Consider the following 12,012-nt stretch of genomic DNA (forward strand, 5'->3'; position numbering starts at 1 on the left):
CCTGTGTAATTTTTTTTTTTAATTTTTTAATTTTTTTATTATTTTGTGTGCGTGTACCGTCAAATCAGATCTGACTGATACAGGAGGAGACTGCTCCTCCTTCTCCGGCAGAGCATCTGGTGGATTCGAACCGTGTACCTCTGGGTCCTCCTGTGTAACTTAAAGCCTCTCCTAACCCATCAGAGAACCAGCTGTGGGCCAGTTCTCACTTGATGGCAATGACTGAGAGAATGAGTCATCAAAAATCATTAGCAGATCTGCAATGCCTCTGATTTCTATTCTGTTAATGTAATTTTATTAAAGCAATAGAGTATTTTTTAAAGATTCAATGTGAAATAATTTTGCTCCTAGAATTTCAAAATAAGAAAATAAAGACTGAATTTGTCACTTATTCATACAAAGCAAGTATAGGATCAGGCACATGTTATTGGAAGCAATTATAACATATTACCAGGCACAGGAAGCTTGTCTGATAATTGATGCAAATTTTCTGCAGATTCTTCATACAGACTAAAATTAAAAGGTAAATTGGAGGGGGAGAAAAGAAGCACATAAATATTTTTTCAACAGATAATCATATTATCATTATAATAACATAAATTGAATATTTCCATGTCTTGGACACTGTAATGTATGTTAGATCTATTAGCTGATGCAGTTAACATTTTATTTCTGCCATTCTTCCTTTCAATAATTTGTCTAAAGATATGTAACTAGTAGTGAATATCAGAAGCTAGACCTAAAGACCTACTTCTTATTACACCTAAAACCAAATTAACTAACTAAAATGCCTTAAATGATATACAGAATACTGAACAGAAATTCTTACTATTAGGATTTCTAATCCTAATTTTTGAAAGGCACCCAAGTGTCGAGGACTCTCCTTCATAGGGTCGCTATGAGTTGACTGTGACTCGAAGGCACTTAACAACAATAATATCAGCATTGAGAGAGAGATCAGCTGGCCCAGTGGACAGAAAGCGATGCTACCAAGCCAAAGGTGGGTGACTTTTCATCTGCGGCCCTCGGGCCTGTCTTTCATTGTTTTGTTCAGACATTCCTCTAGGTCGTATAGCCCTGGTGTACAAGTTGAAGTACAGCGGTCACTTGTGGTTGCTGTGAGGCTGAAAACTGTCACACTGATGTGTCAAATGCATTAATGGTTGGCTACCCAATGCGGACAGAGAGTGGAGTGGAGCTCCCCGATTAAAACAAGCTTGGAAGGGGGTGTGGCATCCACTTCCATAATAGCTTGCCTCCGGAAACCCTATGAACCTGGAGAGAGGATGAAAGGCACCCAAGCATGGAGGACTCTCCTTCACAGGGTCTCTGTGAGTTGCCTGCGACTCGACGGCACTTAACAACAACAACAATCCTAATTTTTATGAATTCTGAAAGTAAGGACTTCTACAAGTTATTAGAACAGAAATCGTCTGTTTGGTTTTGGTTTTCCCCCCCTATACATTAACTAAACTCATCCCTCTAAAAAAGTACAGCCAGGGAGCTCTGGTGGCCTAGTGGCAAGAAACTGCACTGCAATCCTAGAGATACACAGTTTGAATCCACCAGATGCTCTGCTGGAGAAGGAGGGGTAATCTCCTCCTGTACCAGTCAGATCTGATTTGACAATACACACACAAAATAAAAAAGTATAGCCTACCCCTCACAGGGGAATAGGAAAACCCCCTCAGATTCTCTAAAATCTGTTACTTTTACCCATCTGTCGCCTTTTTTACTCTTATAAGAGTTTATCACAAAGCTAAAGGAACAACAATCGTTTCTTATAAACCCATCATCATCTAAAAGCACCGAGTCCCAGTGGCACAGTGCATTATGTGTTGGGCTGTGAGGTGAAAGGTCAGTAGTTTGAAAACACTAGTCACTCTGCAGGACACAAACAGCCTCTCACCCTCAGATTTACAGTGTCAGCCACTTGAAGGGGGGCTGTCATGTCCTGGAATCAACTCACCGTCAAGATTTACAGTGTCACACCCTTGAAGAAGGGCCTCCATGTGCTGCAATCAACTAGATGGCAGTGGGCTGTGGGTGAGTACCGACCAACAGACCGAAGGCTTCTTCTATTAAACTATAGTTCTTAGGCTCCCTCTTGTGGAAGTAATCATTAGCTTACTTTCCAAATAAATTTACTTTTATACCAGTAATCTGTTAATAGTGGTTGGACAAATACACACAGTTTTAAAGCTGGAAGATACTTTATATCTCATCTAAAATAATCCCAACACCTCACAAATTCTGGGACCAGCAAAGCTTAGTGTTGAGGCTTGAAGTGACTTAGAGGCCCCTCTACTGACCTCCAGCCCAACACTTCCTACTATTCCACAAGGTCTCCCTCTACTACTCACACAAAGGAATACGATCTCAATAAAAGGAAAAAGGAATTGTTAAAGCATGAAGCTATTCATAGGGATGTTTCTATGTACAAATAAGCAGTGTTCTATAAAGCAGCCTGCTCCTTGGAGGCAAGGATTCTGAGGCTTCACCTGACATACTTTGGGCATGTTGCAAGGAGGGACTGGTCCTTGAAGAAAGCCATCATGATAGGAAGGGTGGAGGGATGGAGAAAGAGAGGGGGACCATCGACGAGATGGATTGATACAGTGACTGGGGTAATGAGGGTAGGTGTGTTGGAGACACACAGGACAGAGCAGGGTTCAGGGCTGTTGTACATAGGGTCGCTATGACATTAAGTGAGACATCCAAGGGACATGTCATTAAGAAAAGAAATTGTAACAAAATACACCACCTAGGTTAATTTGTACAGTAACTAAAAAAATCTAAAACCAAATTGAAGTATGTATATAACCCTTGCAAGCAGGAGTAGCATCCACTTCCTAAATAATATGCCTCTGGAAACTCTATGAACTTTGATAAATGTCAATAGCTGTAGAGGGGCTTCAGGTCTTTTGTTCATAAGGTCGTTAAGAGTCGTGCTTGACTCAAACGCAATCAACAACATATAACCTTTACAAATTCATTACGGACTTTAAAAGATATGGGAAATGTTGAAAATACATACACATTAAAGAAATTGCAAATTCCTTCCTCACACAGGAACAAAAACCCCACACCCCATAAATGGTGTTTTAAGTCCTAGCTAAAAAGTTTACATTCGAGTTCTTAAAATACCACTGTGATATACCACCCTCTAGAAAGTGTTACATTAATCAACATTTCTCTTTTTGTGTTTACTGTAATTATATGACCTTAAGAAGGTAAATATATTCAGATACCAACTATAATGTTCTACATAACCTCATTCAAAGAAAAGGAAAGTGCGAGTTGACATTTTCAGTTAATTAAAAACTTCTTTACTGCAGTTGCTAAAAAATTTTCATTTTCATCTTCTTGGCCTCTAAAATAATTTCCCACTGTTAAATATTTTACAGGTGTTATGAAACATCTTTGCATACTCAGCCAAGGATAATGATTCTCTGCTGTTACTGTCTTCCTCCTCAAAACATTCAGCAGCGCTCAGGCATTCATCGATATTTGTCTGAAGAACATCTTCAATTTCATCGTTTTCAGCATCAAAATGTATCTCTTCCCAGTCAGAACTACAAAACTAAGGGAAACATTGCACTAGTTAACGAACAGATTTGTGGATTTATTGATATTAACAGAGGCATTCACTAGTAATTCTTTTTAGTTCTATTACCTGATAAAATCCACATATTGCCTGCACTGCAAAGAACCACTTCTTGGGAGCAGGTGTACCGCCCACTGAACAGGCTTGAATGCAAAGAGACACTAATTAGTCGACGGGCAGGCTTGAATAAGCATCTGTTACAGTACACATACTTGGCCATCACAGCAAAATTTGGTACATTTTAGAGAGCTCTCCAAGTTCTATATGTAATTATTATTTTAATCTTGTTTCACATCTCTGCTCAATATTAGAACAACTGCCAAAAAAACAAAAAAAAGGACTAAAACTCTTCACTCGTAACGAATACTATCTTCTGGCTCATTACAATTCAAAAATCCACATCCATCATTTCCAATAAAATCTACCACAAAGATGCTGAAAAATAACCAACATTCTTTTCTCTCATGCACTCACACACAGACACACAAATCACCCACACCATTTTCAACAAAAGCAATTTCATCTCCAAAGATGCTTTAGGCAGTAGGGTTGGTTTGGTTCAGCCTCATTAGATGTAGAGGTATTAGAACTAACTATGGCTGAAAGATAAGAAAGACACTCTTTTTTGGGAATGCCAAGCTTTCTACAACAGCGCCAGCAGAAGACTACTTCCTCCCTCTCTAAGGAAATAAAAGGTGTCAGGGAAAAACTCTCACAAGATCCCGTCAGCAAGCATGCAACCCTCCTTGTGTTCTCATTCGGGGTCCCTCTTGTTAACACATTAGATCCTGGACCTTTCCAACACCTGGTTACCCCTCAGAACTCTTCGGGAACTTCCAGGCAGATGATTACACTATTTTTTTTTCTTCTCTTCAATCTCTCCTCTCTCCATAGTCCCTTCCCATTTCCCCTAAATATGCACAAATTCTTTGTAAAGAGGAGGCTCCATTTAAATCAGCCTCCCCATCTCCAGCCACTCTCTGTCTTTCCTCAGTGTTCTTGACGGACACACATTCCAAACACGCTGTCTACACTTGGCTGCGTCCAACCTACAGCATCATTCCCATCCCTATAAACCCACCGGCACCTGAAGCTGCACTCACCAAAGCCCCCTGCAACTAACATAGTACTAAACCCTGAAGGCATTTTCCTGTTCTGTCCTTACTGAACTCCACACAGGAGCCAAAAGGGAAAATCCAAAGATCACACACTGGGCCACTGTCCCCTTAAGACCCAGAGAGCATGAAGGTTCAGCGGCACCCATGTTTTTTACTACCTCTCTTCTTTCCTTTAAAGAATCATGTTCAGTCCTGAGCCGAGACTTCTCTTTCAACTGTCCTTGAGTAAACTCAGTCTTTCTCATTGCTCCAACTGACAACTACACATGGATTCTATTATCTATACCCACTCTTCACCCTACCTTTGGAGTTCCAGATACACGTAGTATCCAGCTTTAATATATACTTTATTAATTTTAATGAATATTTACAGAGATTTTTGGATTTCCATTCATTCATTGTTGCATTTTTTCTCCCTGTCCACCTTCCCCCAGTTTGCTCTTCTCTTTGAAAAGAAAAATTCCTTCATTGGTATACAATCCCCCTCCCCTCAATGAGTACACTCCACTATGCAGCCTTCATTCTGGACTCTTGTCATAATGATAATATCCAATCATATATCACTTGTAAAGTCTTCTCTCCCTCATCTGTTTCAATGCAGTATCCAGTTTTTAAAAACATTTCCATAATGGAACACAACTCAGCCAGCAGGAGAAAGGAGTCTTGATGCACGTTACAGTGTGGATGGAATGTGAGACGACATCCTGTGATTAACCATCGGACTGCTTACAGAACAGGTGTGTGGTTCAACCTATCAGCTGCTTTGCGGAGGAGGCAGTTTGTACCTGTCAAGAGTGACAGCCTTGGGAATCCTCTGGGACAATTCTACTCCGTCCTACGGGTAAGAACAGACTCCACAGGAACAGACTCCACAACAGGGGTTTGTAAATCTTATATTACTATGGTTCAAATGTCCTTTGCGTTGATACATTAGCTGAAATTTGTAAAACGGAACTTTGTTTCCATTATCTCAGTCCATAGTTATGACTTACATAAGATTCCACATTATGATTGGTGATGAACCCCAGCAGTACTTTCAGAGCTGCCCACTGATAGGCCACTGCACATCGGCATATGTTGTTGTTGTCGTTATGTGCTGTCAAGTCGCTTGTGACTCATAGTGACCCTGTGTACAACAGCCCTAAACTCCGCTCTGTCCTGTGCCAATCGCACTGTCTCTGACACTCCCAGCCCGATTATCCCAGTCACTGAATCAATCCACCTCATAGAGGGCCTTCCTCTCCTGCGCTGTCCCTCCACCCTCCCAAGCATGATGTCCCTCTCCAAGGACCAGTCTCTCCTCACAACATGTCCAAAGTATGTTAGACAGAGCCTCAGAATCCTTGCCTCCAAGGAGCCACCCGGTTTAACCCTCTCCAGGTCGAATCTGTTTGTTTTCCTAGCAGTCCATGGTATTCTCAATACTCGTCTCCAGCACCACAGCTCAAAGGCATCAATTCTCCTTCTATCCTCCTTGGTCATTGTCCAACTCTCTGATGCATAACAAGTGTATGTACATCGAATATGCAGAGAGCAAAATTTGTTACTGGGTTGCCTTCTTGCTTTCCTAGAGATAAACACGCACAATATTTTATAAAACACATAATGTGAGGAGAGACTTGATAAAAAAAATGATGCAAGAACAAAAAGAAATAAAAAGTAAAAATGCTAGAAGAGGACTTATGGAACCAGAGAAAGTTAGTGAACAAGCAAAGCGGGGGTGATGAAAGATGGAAATACCCCGAGGAGGTGTTGCTGGCAAAACAAACAAACAAAAACCAGTGCATTAGAGAAGCTCAGAGAAATTCCACTGCATTGAAAGTACAAAAGACAAAACAATGGAATCTGTTTGAAGCTCAGAAAGAAGACTGCTCGCTCATCAAAAGTAAATCATGCTTGTTCTGTATAAGTGATACAACGATGAAAACAAGCATAGTCGAACTATTCTTGATAAAATTTTTACCAAAAAAATCATTTTAATCCTCAATGTGTTTAATGTGGAAATTCTATTGTAATGTATAAATATTAGCTTTACTTCCTGTGTACATACAACCAATAGTAAAATTATCTGTAATGCGCTGACAAATACTTTAAAGGTCATAGAATAATTATCATTTCCACATTGATTTTTATACTAAGTTTGCTTGCGTCACGCAGTTTCAGCTGGCACGGTCATCTCTATGGGCCTACACTAACAATAAGGAAGGGTTCAATTAAAAATTTACAACCACATAAGGGGTAAACATCATTAGCATTCCCAGAATGTCTTAAGAGCTATTTTACATCCTCATATGAGACATTAAAAAAATATATATCTTGTAATAGCAAGACTAACTTAAGTTCTCTTGAATAGCAAGACTGACTTAAGTTCTATCAACTTGTAAAATTAAGAGTGCAACTGAGCCTTAGAAGTAAGATAGATCTGTAGAACGCCAACAGATATCAAAGAAAGATAGCTGTAAAAAGATGACCAAAAAAAGTCACATATTTCACAAGTTCCAAAGCAAGTAAGAATTGAATAATGGTTACTATTTTTAACAATTATAAAATATTTTTAAAACAGTGAACAAGAGACAAAGAAAATAAAAATGAAAGAATGATAAGAAAATGAACACAGGAGTAATGATAACACTTTCATGCTAAAGACAGGATTATAAACTCTCCCTATTATGCCACATTACCTTTTTTTTTCTGAACCTAAAGAAAGGTAAGAAAATTTCATAAAGTGGAAAACAACTCAAGATGAGAATCTAGAACCATTTTCCTGCTATGTCATTGGACACTGGGGTGAGGGATAGCATCTTTCTTATTATGTCACTGGGCATTGGGGTGAGGGATATTATCTCTCTTAGTTTTATATTCTTTATGGTACCTTCCTCTCTTAGTGCCCAATACACAGTCAGTATGCATTTTCTGTGTTCTTAAATCAACAAATTAATTTCACCTCCAATATAAATATTATCATAGAGAACACTGGGTTTTATAATACATTGTGGACTTTGTTCTCATTGATGTGGTCACCCGCTCCAACTCACAGGGACCCCACGTACAACAAGACTGAATCCCTGCCCGGTTCTGCACCAGCCTGACAATCTGCACTGTGTTTAAGCCCATTATTGCAGCCACTGCGTCAGTCAACCTCATTCTGGGTTTTCCTCCTTTTCGCTTTCTCTGTACTTTAAAAGAATGACTTCTTTTCGATGATATATAACAGCAACAACAATAAATTCCTTCTAAGAATACACCCAAGTACATCGAGCATGCGTGGACTCTAGCATATCTGTAATCACAAGACTGACAAAAACACACTGTCATATAATTGATTCAGGCTCATATCCACCCTGTAGGCAATGAGTGGGAATTCCCATGAGGTTTTAAGATCTGTAATCCTTCCAGAAGCAGGGTACCCCCTCGGGCTCCTACAAAGTAGCTGGTAGGCTCAAACTATTGACCTTCAAGTTGGCGGTCAAGCTCTTTAACCAAGCAATGTTTCATTCTATAATACATAAGGTCCCCAGTAGTAGAAACTGACTTCATGACAATTAACAAAATATACTTACCAGGGAAAGTGCTATCTTCTGGATTAATTGAATCCCTAATACTTCTTTTGAGGAGGTGATAAACATTTGCAGCAGCAGCTAAGTCTGAAAAATGAAAGAGAGTAATTGAATTAGTTCATAAGCTAGGCAGAAAGAAAATGTGAAGCACTTACTAAAGACAAAGACTTCAACATGAAATCCTCATAATTGGACTGGGGGGGGGGGGAATCCTCATAACTGGATCGGATAGATAATATCATGATGTTTGTTAAGTGCCATCAAGTTATAGACGACTCATAGCGACCCTATGAACCAAAGACCTGAGCACTGTTCATAGAGTTTCTGGAGGCAAGCCATTTCGGAAGTGGATGCCACTCCCACTTCCAAACTTGTTTTAATATCATGATAGAAGGAGAAAAGCTGAAGATTCAACAATTCTGTTTTACTTAAATCCAAAATCAATGCCCCTAGGAGCAGCAGTCAAGAAATCAGGCTGTATCATATTGGACAAATCAGCTGTCAACAACCTCTTTACAGTGCTAAAGAGCAAGGGTATCCATTTAAAGACTAAGGCGCATCTGACCTATGCCATGGTATTTTCTTCTTCTTTTTTTTTGCCAAGGTATTTTCAACTACTTCATATGGAAGCGGAAGTTTGACAATAACCAAGGAAGACCAAAGAAGAATCAATGCCTTTGAACTGTCATGTTGGCAAAGAATATTGAGTATCCCATGCACTGCCAAAAGAACTTGTCTTGAAGGAAGTGAAACCACGGTGCTTCTTAGAGGCAAGAATGACAAAACTTTACCTCACATCCTTGTTGGCAAGTTGGCAGGAGGTCCCAGTTCTTGGAAGAAGATGTCATACTTGGAAAAGTAGAGGATCAGCAAAAGAGAAGAAGACTGTCAAGGGCAGGGAGTGACACACTGACTGTAACAATGGGCTTGAGCATTTTGAAGATCAAGAGGAAGGTGCAAGATAGTGCAAAGTTCCTATGTGTTATTCACAGCGTTGTAACGAGGCGATCTCCAGCATTCAGTATAGACTGCATATCAACACCAAAAAGATACATATTCTCAACCCTGGACTGATAAGCAACATCATGCTACATGGAGAAAAGACTGAAACTGTCAATGATTTCATCTTACTTGGATTTATAACTAACACCCTTAACCAACAGTCAGGAAATCGGCAGACACATTATATTGGGTAAGTCTGCTGTCTGGGAACTTATCAAATTACTAAAGGGTAATGATGTCATTTTGAAGACTAAGGTGCACCTGATTCAGACCACGGTCTTTTCAATCATTTGCTATGCATGTGAAAGCTGGACAACAAATAAATATGACAGAAGAAGAGCTGATACTTTTTAGCTATGGTGTTTGGAGAAGAGTACTGAATATCTGATGGACTGCCAAAAGAAGAAACAGTTATGTCTCCGAGGGTACAGCCAGAATGTGCCATGGAGACAAGGAACTCCTTTAAGCATGTTGCTAGAAAAGGCTATTCCATGGAGATGGACATCATGCTTGAAAAGATGAAGGGTCAGCAAAAGAGAGGAAGAGCCCCAATGAGACGAACTGACACAGTGACAGCAGCAATGGGTTCAAGAATGTCAAATGATCAGGATAGCACAAGATAGCATAGGGTTCAGGTATGTTGTTCATAGGTTGTTATTAATCTTACACAACTCGACGGCATCTAACAATTCCAATTTCATAATCAGAAATTCTCAAGATCAGTATGTTGTACTGAACTACATGCTGGTCAAGCCCTGTTTGAGAACTTGTGGTGTTTTCTTCTTCCTCTTTGACTTGTTACTGGAAATCTAAAGCATACAGACAACACAGGAAAGAAAGTTCTCAATTTTCACAAGCCAATAAGTTGACATTAACCCAAAATTACTACAAAAGAACAGTGTTAAACAATAGGAAATGAAATCTTTATCACAGACCCTTCCTGAGAGAAAGCCTGCTCCTTCAAAACAAACATATAAATAAAATGTAGCATAGCACAAACATCCTAACCAGATTACAAACAAGATACAGCACAATCCTAAATGGTTAAAACTGTTGTAAAGCTATCATTTTTTGTTTTGTTTTTTAATTTTTTAAAATTAATTTTAATGAAAGTACAGAGACTTAGGGTTTCCAGTTATTCATTGTTGCACTTTTCTCCCTATCCACCTCCTCCCCCACAATTCACTCTTCTCCTTGAAAAGAAAAACTCTTTTTCTTTTTTTTAAAGAAAAACTCTTTCATTGTTATGCAATCCCTCCCCCCCAAATCCACTCCACTATGCAGCCTTCCTGTCATGACAAGAATACCCATCATATGTCCCTTTTAAACAGTCTCTCCCTCATTTGATTTTAAACTTTATTTGTGGCGCATCTTCTCCCTTTTGAATATAAGCTCTAGGACAGCAACACCCTCTGCCATTTAATTCTATTATCTGCATTTGGAACACAGAAGACAGGAAAAATTAAGGAATGCCTGCATTAGGAAGGAGCAGAGCTTCCTTTAATAAAGCAGGGAATTTATATTCAAGTAACATTTTACTGAGGCCAACATATTTATTGAATGCATTCACTTCCAAGGGACAGAATTCTCACAGTCAAGCATGGGCATTGCCCAGTTAAATTTGTACTGTGTCAGTTAAGTTCTTGGCACTGGTGTTTTTTCTTCTTTTTAAAACTATATTGTGGTTTAAAAGAAAGTTTACAGAGAGTTTGGGTTTCCATTCATTCAGTGATGCACATTTTCTTCCTTCCCCCAGTCCACTTGCAATGAATCTCTTGTTCTAGAGACAGCTGTCATACGTTTGACTAACGTCTAATCATACATTCTTTTCATTCATTTGTTCTAACACAATGTTCATTATCCATTCACTCTTTCGGCTCTCCCTCCATCTTCTATTTCAATTCTATTTTATAATAGCAATGTTATGACGTATTTGTCCTTCTGTGACTGAGCTATTTTGCTCAGCATAGTGTCTTTTAGACCGGGCTGCTCTTCGGAGGCAAGGATTCTGAGGCTTCGTCTGACATACTTTGGTTATGTAGCAAGGAGGGACAGGTCCTTGGAGAGGGACATCATGCTTGGGAAGGTGGAGGGACAGCGCAGGAGGGGAAGGCCCTCTATGAGGTGGATTGATTCAGTGACTGGGATAATTGGGATGGGAGTGTCAGAGACAGTGCGATTGGCACAGGACAGAGCAAGGGTTTAGGGCTGTTGTTGTACATAAGGTCGCTATGAGTCGCAAGCTACTGGACGGCACTTAACAACAACAAAAACATGCTGTGCAGTGTTTTACAAGCTCACTGTTTTTCAATGCTAATATTGCATTGTGTGAAGGTACCATAATTTTTCTATTCGTTTGTTGATGGGCTGAGCACTGGAATCCTGCGTTTGCAAATAGATCCCTATTTTACCCCTAAAGTTCATGCCACCTTTTCAATCCTTGCAAGATCTATGCGGATGGACTCGTAGGAGACATCTTTCCAGGACATCTCCAACACAACCTTGACCGCGAACTTTCCCCTCCCTGTCTCCGGCCGTTCCCGCCCTTTCCCAGCTCAGCGCTTACCCGGCTGCCTCTCGGTGCCCTCGGCCCAGCGCGTTCCGGGGTCGAGCTCTGCCTCCCCACTGGCCGCCGAGAGGACTTTGCCTTCCCCCCAGATGACCAGCAACAGGTACCGATCCATCTGCTCGCCCCGCTCCCGGGTCCAGGCTCCGCCGGCACATCCGA

At 40.2% G+C, this 12,012-nt stretch overlaps 1 protein-coding gene across 1 annotated transcript in view; it reads right to left on the reverse strand.

Moving 5' to 3' along the window:
• Positions 1 to 11,968, reverse strand: part of MTBP (Mdm2, transformed 3T3 cell double minute 2, p53 binding protein (mouse) binding protein, 104kDa) — a 91,553-nt gene extending 79,585 nt beyond the window's left edge. The window contains exons 1-5 of the mRNA XM_006879318.1: positions 11,851 to 11,968; positions 8,286 to 8,369; positions 3,677 to 3,750; positions 3,432 to 3,583; positions 452 to 510 (exon numbers count right to left, since the gene is read on the reverse strand). Coding sequence (XP_006879380.1) covers positions 452 to 510; positions 3,432 to 3,583; positions 3,677 to 3,750; positions 8,286 to 8,369; positions 11,851 to 11,968 — 487 coding nt within the window. The remainder of the gene's footprint in view (positions 1 to 451; positions 511 to 3,431; positions 3,584 to 3,676; positions 3,751 to 8,285; positions 8,370 to 11,850) is intronic.
• Between the last annotated feature and the right edge of the window lie 44 nt (positions 11,969 to 12,012).

This window comes from Elephantulus edwardii, unplaced genomic scaffold (assembly GCF_000299155.1).
Source record: "Elephantulus edwardii isolate Elephantulus edwardi_28Jun2011 unplaced genomic scaffold, EleEdw1.0 scaffold00003, whole genome shotgun sequence".
Classification (NCBI taxonomy): Eukaryota; Metazoa; Chordata; class Mammalia; order Macroscelidea; family Macroscelididae; genus Elephantulus; species Elephantulus edwardii.